Source organism: Chiloscyllium plagiosum, unplaced genomic scaffold, assembly GCF_037043375.1.
Source record: "Chiloscyllium plagiosum isolate Xiang-an unplaced genomic scaffold, Cpla_swu_hap1 HiC_scaffold_39, whole genome shotgun sequence".
Lineage (NCBI taxonomy): Eukaryota > Metazoa > Chordata > Chondrichthyes > Orectolobiformes > Hemiscylliidae > Chiloscyllium > Chiloscyllium plagiosum.
Genome location: NW_028270177.1, coordinates 21,029,147 through 21,043,743, shown reverse-complemented (window position 1 = coordinate 21,043,743; position 14,597 = coordinate 21,029,147). Strand labels below are relative to the sequence as shown.

The following is a 14,597-nucleotide window of genomic DNA, read 5'->3' as shown; positions in this document are numbered from 1 at the left end:
ATACAGTCAGAAACATCAATTTGTTCCTGAAACAATTCCAGAGGTTTTACCTTCACAATCTCCTGTAAGTCTATTAATAAACTTAATTGAGCTCCATAATGTCAGTCATAACTTTCTGTACTGTATTTCTCTTGCTGTTATGGAAGCCATTCCACTTAAAAAGGAATAGATTACCTAAAGTATAACATCAGTTTTTGACATGAATATATTGCATTCCAAATGTTGTATTGAAAGAGCCCAAAGATTGCATCAAAAGTATGCACTTTTCTCATTTCACTGCTAAGTTCTCACAAAAGCAGCATTCTAATTTTGAGTCAGCGATTGCTATTTCATTACTTCAGGCAATATAAATATTTCTTGCTCATCAATAGAATTTTGTACAAAAGTAGTACAAACCTGTCTATTTTGTTGTTAAACTGGATTCGTTCCCTTCTTAATGTTGCAAGTGCCTTTTGGGTTTGCTCGTGTAAACTAAAAGACAGAGGAAAAGATAAAATGCAGAAGAGATACGAGTGAATTATTTAGTAATCACTGCGCAGAACACCATTAATTGTATAGGATATGCTGCGTACATGTGGAAAAACAATGACTGCAGATGCTGGAAACCAGATTCTGGATTAGAGGTGCTGGAAAAGCACAGCAGTTCAGGCAGCATCCAAGTACATGCGTTCAATTAGCGCAACAGTTAAAACTCAATGTAAACTTTAAACTTAAAATATAACCTTTACTTTGAAATCAAAATGGTTAAACTATTTTTTAAAATAAGAATCAATGTGGTGACAGTGTAACCTAAAATAAAATACATGTAGATTTTTAACTTACTCAATGATTTTCTGGTGGCGCTCTTTACTTTGTTTCTTTGTTTCTTTGATTAGATCTTGATAGGTTGGAGAGGGTGGCGTGCACTGGATTCAGTTAAAGTTAAAACGATAACTACTTTAAGACTATTTAGTATCCTTGGGTAGTAATTGCTTTGTTTTTATTTTCTCATTCATCTTGCAATTTTATACTTAAAGACAGAAGACAAGTTAAGAAAATGGAGCCAAAAGCAACATGAGAATTTTTTTTAAAGTGGGGTCCAAATCAGTTATGAGCAACTCAACATAATTTGAAGCCTCCTGGGATGATGAACAAAACCATAGTTTCATTAAAGGTCAAGGCTTAGCACTGAAAGTTTAATCAGCAACAAATTAATTCAAAACTTAAAAATGCAGACCCAAATTAGATTCTTGTGCTGCGGGCTTTCATTTGGCTGAATAGTCTTTCCAGCAGTTGATACCACCATGTTAGCCTCCCCAGCACATTGTGAATTAATAGTTCAGGTTGCTAAAAAGATAAACCATAATGGATAATCTTCAACACTAGAGCAAATTGGCATGGCAACAAGATGACAGTACTTACTTAAAGAATAAGAATAATTTCATCACAGTTGCAACATTCATTGGTGACTGAACATGTAGGCTATAAATTGCCTTTAGTACAACCTCCATCTGACACTGGCAACTTTCAGCTCTAACAAAGGCTTTTGATTTTTGTTTGAAAAGTCAAATTTTCACACAAGCATACTTTTTGCAATATTCTTTCGGAATAGCTTTGTTTCCATATAAGATTTTTAAAAGCATGGTCTGTTGGAATATCAAGCAAAATGTGTAGATTTTATATTCTTTTTGTCTAAATCAAAAAAAATCTGAATTTGGTGAAGCTTATTTTAGTCTATTTCAGTTGATCTGAAGGTAGTTTACTAGTTAGAACAGGCTGTAAAATGTATTTTGCTGACAGCAACGAGCATCAGGCAATGGAATTAAACTCGGTTTTTGATCAGTCCTGATAGTGGTTAATAGAAGATCATTTTATTGTATCATCGTCTGGGTCTAACATATAAGCATGGATTTTTGTGAATTCTTCTTTCTGTGGAATTTCTAGCCTGGTCCAAAAACAATCAATAACCACCTGAATCTGAGAAAATGGCCTGGAATTTTCTTTAGGTTAACAACTTGGAAGTGAGACACAAAAAATCTGTCGAAATGTGAGGTAGATGTAAAATTAAGAGTCCAAGTTTTTTTTACTATTGCCAATTCTGCTTCTTTGCCATGTTCTCAGTTAGTTTAACTCTCATTGTTGGCTGCAAAACGAAATCTGGTGATGTGGTAAAGCACCTCCCTACAATTCTTTTAATCTTCAGGTGATTTAGCCGATCAAAATAGGGATGAATTCTCTCTAGTTGGGACTACCAGACAATCTATTAGGGAGACCAAATCAATGTGATCACACTAAGGGTACCAACATGCCTTACATGAAACTGGGGCTGCCTTACACAATTTGAACAGCACAAAGACAACAACATGCCATTACAACAACACAAAGTTACTCAATCTTAGGATGTCCACCTTGCTTGTCTATCCTCCCCATAATGTCACAATACTTCATCTTTTTAATGCATGATGTCAGATAAAATTATATAACTACAATGCTTTACTATAAGAAAACTCTGACAACTTTGATCTTGTAATTCATTCATGAAGATACTCTGTTCTTTTTTCATTAAACCACTGCTCCAGGATGTTATACATAAGTTAGTTAATACCTGAAATGGTTAACTGATATCACATGCTGAGCTCTGCCCATTGGGAGGAGCCAATCAATTCTGTATTTGTTCCCAAAGCTGTACGAACATATTTCAGTCACAGTAATATGAACTTAGTCTTAAGTCGAGCCTGATGTCTCACAAGAGACCATCAAATATCTCCAATATAATGTAACTAGCTCTTCAGTAAAATATCAAAAAACCCATTTGCTGTTAATCATGATTTAATCTTTTTTTTGCTCTTCTCTCTCGGGTATTTTTTAAAAATTTATTTTAAAATATATTTATATTTTAAAGGATATAAGTATTACTGGCTGGTCAGTATTTATTGCCTGTCCCTAGTAGTCCTTGAGGTGGTGATGGTGAGTTGCCTTTTTGACCAGCACATGTGGTGTAGTTAGACCCACAATGCCCCTAGGGAGAGAATTCCAGGATTTTCACCCCATGATAGTGAAAAACGGGAGAAATATTTTCATGTCGGGATGGTGAGTGGCTTGGAGGGAACTTGCAGGTTGTGATGTTCCCATGTATCTGTAGCTTAGACTAATACCAGCATGTAGATTTGGTGACAATGAAAGTTTCTCAGCCCAGCCATTATAATATAGGCATGATCACTTGCAGAAAATATTGCAATCTAAAGCATATAGTCTTGAAGAATTTCAATTAGAGTTATGCTAATGTTGTGGGAGAGTCTTATAGGATGATGTGGGTTATGGTGAGATTTGTAGCAAAATTGGACAAGAAGTTTGGTGAATACTATCTTGATGTTGGGAGCATCCCATTCCATCTTTTATGGAGTGGGTATGGAATATTATTTCCTGGGAATGAGCAAGTGGCAGTGCCAATAAAGCACAACAAGAGCTCTACTTAGTCAGGAGGCTGAGGAAATTGAGTATGCCCACAAAGACTCTTACCAATTTTTATAGATGCACCATAGAAGCATTCTATCTGGTTGCATCACAGCTTGGTACGGCAACTGCTCTTCCCAAGACAGCTAGAAACTACAGAGAGTTGTGAGCACAGCCCACTCCATCACACAAACCAGCCTTCCAGCCATTACTCCATCTATACTTCCTGCTGCCTCAGGAAAACAACCAATATAATAAAAGACCCTCCTATCCCAGTTATACTGTCTTCCATCCTCTTCCGTTGGGCAGAAGATATAGAAGTTTGAATACAGGTATGAACAGATTCAAGAACAGCTTCTTCCCCACAGTTATCAGAATTTTGAACAGACCTCTCAAATGTTAATGTTGATCTCTTTCCCTGCACCTTCTCTGCGGATGTAACACCATATTCTGCACTCTGTTCTGCTACCTGATGCATTTTGTATGGTGCAATTGGCCTATACAGCTCACAAAATAGTTTTCACTGTGTCTCAGTATATTTGACAACAATAAATCAAATCAAATCAATCAGGATCCCGTAGGATGTTGTCACAAATACATCAGGGCAGTGATTGAATCCATCTGTGTAAGATAATAGCAGTGCATTCTGTTCTCCAATGATGAACTCAGTGTTGAAGTGTAGGCAGTAGGATTTGGGAACATGGCTGGTGTCTCCCATCATCTGCACACATGTCATATTGACAGGGTTATATAACAATGCTGCAGAATTCATTAATAGGAAAGAGTTCAATTAATTTAATGTTCAGGTCACCTGTGACCATTGTTACCGTTTGCTGGAGTTGCTACCCTGGCAGTTGCTATAACTTCTACATCCTGGAGCATTCTCATGTGCCTGGTGTTTTAGAGATTCCAGGTGGCTTACAAGATTGGTTACTGGGGAACAAGGGCTAATCATTACGTCCATTGCTCATGACACAATTATATAAACCCGCTCCACCCCTAATGCAGAGTGTAGACATAATAGCAGGATCATGGTGGAGTAGAGTATGGGACTGGTTTGTGGGTGGCCTCCATACAGTCCAAACAGCATTTGCTGCATCATTGTGGCATGCTATCTCTCCACAATTGCAACATGCAACAAAGTGATACGCTGGATGCTGAGGAACTGGAGGAATGGGAGGAAATGGAACCAAGGAGGAGGACAAGGCTTGGGGGAGATGGAACTCAGCTGCAAGCCAGACAAGATGTCATTGACACCTTCTTCCAATAGATGGCTGGATGCACCAAACCAACCTGTACCATAAAATAGTTATTGGTCATAATGCTGAAATCTGGTTTGCATTTTCAGGGCAAACTTCAGTTTATATTCAAAAACAGAAATTACTAGAAAAACTGAGCAGGTCTGGTAGCAGCTGTGCAGAGAAATCCAAGTTAACGTTTTGGGTTCAGTGACCCTCCCTCAGAACAGTTCTGAGGAAGAGTCAATCGATCCAAAATGTTAACTCGGATTTCTCTGCACAGATGGGCCAATGGGCTGATGAGACGGAGTTTAATTCAGATAAATGCAAGGTGCTGCATTTTGGGAAAGCAAATCTTAGCAGGACTTATACACTGGTAAGGTCCTAGGGAGTGTTGCTGAACAAAGACACCTTGGAGTGCAGGTTCATAGCTCCTTGAAAGTGGAGTTGCAGGTAAATAGGATAGTGAAGAAGGTGTTTGGTAAGCTTTCCTTTATTGGTCAGAGTATTGAGTACAGGAGTTGGGAAGTCACGTTGCGGCTGTACAGGTCATTGGTTAGGCCACTGTTGGAAAATTGTGTGCAATTCTGGTCTCCTTCCAATTGGAGGGTTGTTGTGAAACTTGAAAGGATTCAGAAAAGATTTACAAGGATGCTGCCAGGGTTGGAGGATTTGAGCTATAAGGAGAGGCTGAATAGGCTGGGGCTGTTTTCCATGGAGCATCGAAGGCTGAGGGGTGGCCTTATAGAGGTTTACAAAATTATGAGGGGCATGGACAGGATAAATAGACAAAGTCTTTTCCCTGGTGTGGGGAGGCCACAGGCTTAGGGTGAGGGGGGAGAGATATAAAAGAGACCTAAGGGGCAACCTTTTCACACACGGGGTGGTATGTGTATGGAATGAGCTGCCAGATGAAGTGGTCGAGGCTGGTACAATTGCAACATTTAAGAGGCATTTGGATGGGTATATGTATAGGAAGGGTTTGGAGGGATATGGGCCGGGGGCTGGCAGGTGGGACTAGATTGGGTTGGGATATCTGGTCGGCATGGACGGGTTGGACTGAAGGGTCTGTTTCCATGCTGTACATCTCTGTGACTCTATGCTGCCAGACCTGCTCAGCTTTTCCACCAATTTCTGGTTTTGTTTCGTATTTACACCATCCGCAGTTCTTCAGGTTTTTATTAAGTTTGTATTGTTTTGTTCGTGCGCGCCTTTACTGTTTACATAAAAAATGTTTTAATTTGTCCATTCCTTGCCTGTGTGTGATTTTCTCCTACTGGACAATAACTAGTTTTGAGTCACCAGTAGGCATTAGGACAGTGTAGCATTAACTTAAGGTGTTTAGACAGGATATAGCTACATACACTGTGTGGCCTGGTGGTTAAACTCGGGTGAGAGTTTGGGATTGAATGTGTGAGGGAATGTCAGTCATACTGGCTATGTGCCATACGCTGTGTGGTTGCAAGGCCGTGGCATTGCCAGTGTGGGGTAATATTAGAAATCAAACACTTGTCTGAGTGCACAGCAGTCTTTGGGCAAACATCCACTGGGTGGTGAGTTGTTTCTGGAATGGTACATGTTATTACAGGGCTGGAGTATGACATAAGGAATGCCATCATGAAGGCAGGTTAGGGAGTTAATAAGGCAAGTTTGTTAAGATATGGCAAGAAAATCCCCAGACCACGGACTGAGATCCGTCAAAAAAACTTGATGCAACTTGGCCAAGATATGTTACATTCAGCCCTTAAAGTTGATGTAGCCAGCCAAAATGAGGAATAATAATCCCAGCTGTAAATTATCTTCTGGGAGTATTCAATCACATATAGGAAGGCAATGGCTTTAAGGACAATAACAAAGATGATCTGAATGAAGACACTGCCTTGGGGATACAAAGCTAGGTCTTAATTTGACATGACTATCTGCCAAACCTGCCTGCTGGAAGCAATTATACATTTAGGAAGGATAGAACTAATTAAGATGATGATATTTAGTTCCGAACATCATTAGTTTAATATGTAAACAATGATGCCTACATTGTATCAAGGGACAACAGATATAATTTAGTGACAACACGACTACATGTTGTACATTTGATATTTTCTTCTATCATATTTCACCTAATGATGGTGTTGCTAAAAAAACATGAAAATCTCAAGGACAAATTATTTTGTTGAATATTACATTAAGAAATGTCACAAAAGTACAGAGCACATCTCACATAACTGTATTGATTTATGAAGCTCAAATCACTGAAAGAGACATAATCCTAATCTGATTATTTTATCAGTCTTGTGAGTAATTTTACTTTTACAATCTAAAATCAGATGAGTCTCAAATTAAGCTAAGATATTGAACTGTGTTGTGACAACTTAACAACTTTTAAGACCTTTATAATTATTACTTGAGACCATGCTGTTGGCATTACTCTGCATTACCAACCAGCTGTTGAACCAAATGAACTCACTGACTCATACTGGCTGAGGTTACCAAGAAGAACTCTCCTTCTCTACCCCTTCCTCACCTGAGACATGGTGACCCTCAGGTTAAACCACCATTAGTAGTCTCTGTCTAATGACAGAGCAGCCTATGGTCCAAAAGGACAATGGTGACCATTATTATTATCTTTCCCATCCCTTGATGGTAATAGTTATGGTCCCACTATTGTGACACAATTTATGAAAATCATAGAAGTATTCAGCCCAATGCTACATACTTCATGGATCACAATTTATATTCGAGTTTTATTTTTAAATTCAACGTCGGATTTGGGTGTTGCTGGCTGACTGGCCAGAATTTATTTCCTGACCCTAGTTGCCCTAGTTGTAATAAATTGCCATAGAAATTTTAGTTCCTTACCTTTAAATGTCTTTGCTTTAACATACTTAAGATGCATAAAATAATCTTGCATATATTGAAAATGGTTATGATTGAATAAAGTTTAATTTGCCGGTGCAACTAGCAGCTACTGAGGCTATCAAGCTTAATTCAAATGCACCACATCTACATCTGGACAGGAATACTGTTGCTGAAAGGAAAAGATTATCATTTCACCATTGATGAGGACACTGTAAAATAATACTTTCATAGAAAGATATGAAGAGATGACATTGCAAAATAATATCCTGAGCCTTAAAGGATATGGATTTTTGGAAATTTCAGTGCAAATCATTTTTGGTCCTGCGGTGCTCAAACTTCTACCTGCAATCTTTTTCATGTTCAGAAAGTGAGCAACCAGAGGGCTGTGACCAGAAAGTCTTAAAAGTATATGTTGAAATTCAGGACCGTGGCCAACATAAGATGACTGTGAAAAGAAACAGTTAAGATCAGTTTATTAATTGATTAAAAATGTAATGAAATAAACCATTCAGAACTTTCTTTTTCTTATCAATGACTTGAGTATTTCATGATTTATATTGGCTGAACTAATTAATCAAGATAAGCTTGAGTACACTACAATATACAGAATAATTTAGTAAGCAAGAGTTCTTCAGCTTGGAAACAGACGTCTGTGAGGGCATCTGAAAAAGGATGAAGAACATGCAGAACAGCATGAAAGAAGTGCAGAGGTTCAAGATGATAAAGAGAAAACTTAGTACAGACAGCAGGAACATTTTTAAAAATTCCACACAATGATTAATGATTGGAAGGGGTTACCATGAGACTAGAACACTAAACTTGCTTCAGGATAGATAGATGCTGTAACAAAAAGGCAATATGACTAGTACTGAGGAAAAAGAAGAAATAAAGGTTCTAATTGCACCTAATTTCAATATTCACCAACTGAGAAGACTATATTTTCATCAGAATGACCTTAAAACAGCATCACTAAAGCGAATTGTTTTCCATAAAACAGCATACTAAAATTCAAAGGTCCTGCTAATACGATAGTAATACATCATACATACACAATAAGAAAGACATTACAACAGTGACTACATATCAAGAGTACCTCACTGCAAAGTGTTTTGTGAAATACTGAGTTTGTAAAAGGTGCTATATAAATGCAAGACCTTCTCAAAAAGTAGTGGGACAAACATTTGCATTGACGACTCTCTAAGTGGAGTGCACGATCACCCCTGTGCTGTGTTGCCAGTGGGACTCCAAATGAAAGAGAGAAATTTAGAGGAGGTTTTTTACCCCTGGCACTCTGGCATATTTACAGGGATGTTGCCAGGGTTGGAGGATTTGAGCTAACAAGAAGAGGCTAAACAAGCTGGGGCTGTTTTCCCTGGAGCGTCGGAGGCTGAGGGGTGACCTTATAGAGGTTTACAAAATTATAAGGGGCATGGATAGGATAAATAGACAAAGTCTTTTCCCTGGGGTCGGGGAGTCCAGAACTAGAGGGCATAGGTTTAGGGTGAGAGGGGAAAGATATAAAAGAGACCTAAGGGGCAACGTTTTCATGCAGAGGGTGGTATGTGTATGGAATGAGCTGCCAGAGGATGTGGTGGAGGCTGGTACAATTGCAACATTTAAGAAGCACTTGGATGGCTATACGAATAGGAAGGGTTTGGTGGGGGGGGGATATGGGCCAGGTGCTGGCAAGTGGGACCAGATTGGGTTGGGATATTTGGTCGACATGGACAGGTTGGACCGAAGGGTCTGTTTCCATGCTGTACATCTCTATGACTCTATATCTTCAGCAGTGGTTCAGAATTAGTTTCCTTGCCAAACACATTGACAGAAGATCTGTTATACATGGTAAAAAGAGAAAATGCAAAACAAAAGAATGTAATTACAGCCCCACATCTAAAGGAAAATCTGATGCCATGTCACTCTAAATAAACAGTCATGAATTCAGCTGGAAAAATGTTCGTAAAATAAAAGTTAGCTTGAAGTTAACGTGCAATCAAAAGGATTGTGCATCAATCACTAATTGACAAGGTGACCTTTTAAGACCATTGTACGACTTTATACTGCATTATAACATTGTGAGCAGGACTCAGATTTAAATATATCTTTTATTGTGAAAGATAAATGCTGTAGTTTGGCTTTAATATTGCTTTCTTTTTCTTTAAGTAAAGGATATTGCCTTTACACAACTTACACAAACATGGGTCCTAAATTTTTGGGATGGGTTTATTGTTTGGTAACTTCAAACAGTTTTAGGCAACTTGAATAGGCAACAAGGGAGCTAAAGCCCATACAACATTCGATGAGAGACATAATTCCTGCTTTTTACCTGGACATTGGTAAGTGCAGCTTCTCCACCATTATCATATAGCTGAACATCCCTCCCTGGCCCCAAAGCCTTTGATGCCTTTTCAAGCAAAGTCTCTGATAAATGTACCTCAGTCTTAGCATGAAGTGTACTTGTGGTTTTTGGAGTTAACATATCTTTCTGGATCAGATTTCTTGCATCTTCTTTCGTTAGCTCATCAAGGTCAAAATCCAAAGTCAACTTAGCTAGAAAGTAGAAGACATTGATCAATGCTTACAGTTATTCCTTAGTTTAAAAGATTAGGTATTTCCTTTGTGAAATTACAAAATCAGAAGTCACAAGCGGGTCTGTTTCACTTGCTTCAGTTTTGTTTACTCCAACGAGATTCAGTAAACAGATCTGAGATATTTTACCACTCACACATTCGCACTCAGCATCCCTTCACTCGACTCACAATTAATATTATGGAATGAGCACTGCAATGTAAATTTGTATACTGACACCAAATAAAAATCACTCAATAAAGATAGTTCTGGGAAAAAATCTATCCAGAAATAGAACGTAGAACATCACAGTGCAGTACAGGCCCTTCAGCCTCAATGTTGCACCGATGTGTGGAATCAATCTGAAGCTCATCTAACCTACACTATTCCATTTTCATCCATATGCTTATCCAATGACTATTTAACTGCTCTTAAAGTTGGCGAGTCTACTACTGTTGCAGGCAGGGCATTCCAAGCCCCTGTGTAAAGAAACTACTTCTGACATCTGTCCGATATCTATCTCCACTCAATTTAAAGCTATGTCCCCTAATGCTAGCCATCACATCTGAGGAAAGAGGCTCTCACTATCCACCCTATCTCACCCTCTGATTATCTTATATATCTCAATTAAGTCACCTCTCAAACTTCTTCTCTCTAACGAAAACAGCCTCAAGCCCCTCAGCCTTTCCTCATAAGGCTTTCCATCCATACCAGGCAACATCCTAGTAAATCTCCTCTGAACCCTTTCCAAGACTTTACCCACAACTGAAGTAAGGCTCACTGGTCTATAATTATCAGGGTTGTCCCTACTTCCCTTCTTTCCAAAGTTTCCACATCCTTCCTATAATGTGGTGACCAGAACTATACACAATACTCCAAGTGTGGCTGCACCAGAGTTTTGAACAGCTGCAACATGACCTCATGCCTCTGAAACTCAATCCCTCTACCGATAAAAACTAACACACCGTATGCCTTCTTAACAATCCTATCAACCTGGGTGGCAACGTTCAGGGATTTATGTACATGGACACCGAGATCTCTCTGCTTATCTACACTACCAAGAATCTTATCATTAGCCCAGTACTCATTATTTCTGTTGCTCCTTCCAAAGTGAATCACCTCACACTTTTCCACATTAAACTCCATTTTCCACCTCTCAACCCAGCTCTGCAGCTTATCTATGTTCCACTGTAACCTGCAACGTCCTTTGGCACTATCCACAACTCCACCAACCTTAGTGTATTCCACAAATTTACTAACCCATCATTCTATGCCCTCATCCAGGTCATTTATAAAAATGACAAACAACAGTGGCCCCAAAAAAGATCCTTGCGGTACCCCACTAGTAACTAAACACCAGGATGAACATTTCCCATCAACCACCAATGTCTATCTTCTTTCAGCTAGCCAATTTCTGATCTAAATTGCTAAATCACCCTCAATCCCATGCCTCTGTATTTTGTGCAATAGCCTACTGTGGGGAACCTTATCAAACGCCTTATTGAAATCCAGAGACACCATATCAACCACTTTACCTTTACACAGCTGTTTGGTCACCTTCTCAAAGAACCCAATAAGGTTTGTGAGGCATGATATGCCCTTCACAAGACCATGTTGACCATCCCTAATCAACTTATTATTTTCTAGATGATTACAATCCTATTTCTTGTAAACTTTACCAATACTTTACCCACAACTGAAGTAAGGCTCACTGGTCTATAATTATCAGGGTTGTCCCTACTTCCCTTCTTGAACAAGGGGACAACATATGCTATCCTCATGTCTTCTGGCACTATTCCTGTAGACAATGATGACACAAAGATCAAAGCCAAAGGCTCTGCAATCTCCTCCCTGGCTTCCCAGAAAATCCTAGGATAAATCCCATTGGCTCAGGAGCCTTAGCTATTTTCACACTTTCCAGAATTGCTAACATTTCCTCCTTGTGAAACTCAATCCCAAGTAGCCTGTATCTCAGTATTCTCCTCGACAACATTGTCTTTTTCTAGTGTGAATACTGATAAAAAATATTCATTTAGCGCTTCTCCTATCTCTTTGTACTTCACACACAATTTCCCACTACTGTCCTTGATTGGCCCTAATCTTACTCTAGTCATTCTTTTATTCCTGATATATCGACAGAAAGCTTTGAGGGTTTCCTTGATCCTATCTGCCAATGACTTCTCATGTCCCTTCCTGGTTCTTCTTAGATCTCTCTTTTGATCCTTCCTGGCTAACATGTCACCCTCAAGCATCCTAACTGAGCCTACAAGTCTCATCCTCACATAAGCCTTCTTCTTCCTCTTGACAAGAGATTCAACTTTTTAGTAAACCATGCTTCACTCGCTCGATCACTTCCTCCCTGCCTGACTGATACATTCTTATCACGGACACACAGTAGCTGTTCCTTGAATAAGCGCCACATTTCAATTGTGCTCATCCCCTGTAGTTTCCTTCCCCATCCTATGCATCCTAAATCTTACCTAATCGCTTCATAATTGTCTTTCCTCCAGCTATAACTCTTGCCCTACGGTATATACCTATCCCTTTCCATTGCTAAAGTAAATGTAACGAAATTGAGGTCACTATCACCAAAGTGTTCACCTTCCACCAAAACTAACACCTGGCCGGGTTCATTACCCAGTACCAAATCCAACGTGGCATTACTTGTTAGCCTGTTTACATACTGAGTCAGGAAGCCCTTCTGCACACATTCGACAAAAACTGACCCATCTAAAATACTCAAATTATAGTATTTCCAGTCAATATTTGGAAAGTTAAAGACCCACATAACAACTCACCTGTTACTCTCGTTTCTATTCAGAATCATCTTTGCTATCTTTTCCTCTACATCTCTGGAACTATTTGTTCCATAGTGGGACAAATACTTGTCTTAACCTTAACATCAGCTCTTATAAGTAGAAAGTGAGCAGCCATGATCTCCAACAGCAAGATCAGGAAACAGGAATATCAAATGCTTTCCTATACAGGGGTTTGATTTCATGATGACCAAAGTGCATGAGAATAGAGGTAATGGAGTTATCAAAGTCCAGAAATCTGTGTGCATGATTGAATGGCTGACTTAGGCAACAGATAGAAAGGTAGATCAGGAGAGGCAGCAGATATCATAGGTACTGAAATAAATGTCAAACTACAACAACTGAGGAAGGGTCACCAAACCCAAAACGTTAACTTTGAGTTCGTTTCACAGAAAGTGCCAGACCTGCTCAGCTTTTCCACCATCTTCTGTTTTTGTTTCTGATTTACAGCACCTGCAGTTCTTTCAGTCGTTATTTTGAAATGTCAAACTACTTGAAAGAATATAGCATCCAGATTTTTGTTTTTGCAAGTAATTAATGCACTTAATGTGTTTGTTCCATAAAGTAATCATTTTATAATTAAGCTCTTACAGAAACTGGCTGGTTGATAATCTTATAATATCAGATTTAGATTAGTTGTATTCTCAGTATTTGCATATACTGCAATTGCACTTTAAAACTTCAGGCAAATCTCATGACTTCAGAAATTTCTAATTGATTCTCAGAAGAGTTCATTTATAAAGTTAGGCCATCACTAGATATTTACTTCCAAATCCTTTTTTAAATTCTGAAAAAGACAAAAATAAGTCTGATCCTCTAATATTGTCTTAATGTTCCACCAATCAGAATATTGATCCAGACCATTTGCTTAGAAGCAAAAATGTCTGTACCAACCTTTATCTCCATGAGCCATTTATTCCAATTCCACTGGCTGTCTCTATGTCCTTTAACATTTGGAAACAGGTGATTTAAACTTGATATTATTGGTCATTAAATTGAACCAGTTAGATTTATAAGTGTTTTCAAAGACTAACGATGATGACGATGATTTATTGTCACTTGTACTCTACAATGACCAATTTTTTATAATCTCTCAACCCTGCAGGCTTCCTGCTTCTATTCCTTTTTGCCCGAAATGTCGATTTTTCTGCTCCTTGGATGCTGCCTGACCTGCTGTGCTTTTCCAGCACCACCCTAATTCAGACTCGGGTTTCCAGCATCTGCAGTCCTTGTTTTTACCCAACATAAAATACAGTACAAAGCTTCAATTGATGCCATAATCTGGTGCCATTTTGAATAGCTTGAGATTAAAAAGGATAAAAAGATGTAAAGAGAGAGTCCATCTACATCCCATCTACTCCACCACAAGTCCTGAGCCAGCTGCCAATGACACCTGTACTGCCATCCCATTGCCACCTGCACTAGACCCATCAACATTGGAGACCTCACTCTTCAGGCATCATTGCTTCATCGCTGGACCCATTTTGCCGACAGGCTGCCGATGCCAGGTCCCATGCTTGACCCAGTCTTGCCCTGCAGCCAGTAAGCCCCAGCTCCACAGCCACCGCCAACTTGCCGATAACCGGGACACTCCAGCTCTGGGCCTACCACAAACAGGAGCTGCTGTCACTGCCTCGTTGATAACCAGGAGTTCAACCTGGAGCCCTTGGCTCCATTGCTCCTGCTG

The 14,597-nt window shown here is 39.2% G+C and overlaps 1 protein-coding gene across 1 annotated transcript in view; it reads right to left on the bottom strand.

Annotated features, from left to right (window-relative positions):
• The window catches only part of LOC122540996 (protein FAM227B-like), a 298,901-nt gene that overhangs the window by 18,568 nt on the left and 265,736 nt on the right, over positions 1–14,597 (bottom strand). Inside the window, exons 11-14 of the mRNA XM_043677409.2 lie at positions 9,961–10,076; positions 7,811–7,971; positions 823–900; positions 397–471 (exon numbers count right to left, since the gene is read on the bottom strand). Coding sequence (XP_043533344.2) covers positions 397–471; positions 823–900; positions 7,811–7,971; positions 9,961–10,076 — 430 coding nt within the window. The remainder of the gene's footprint in view (positions 1–396; positions 472–822; positions 901–7,810; positions 7,972–9,960; positions 10,077–14,597) is intronic.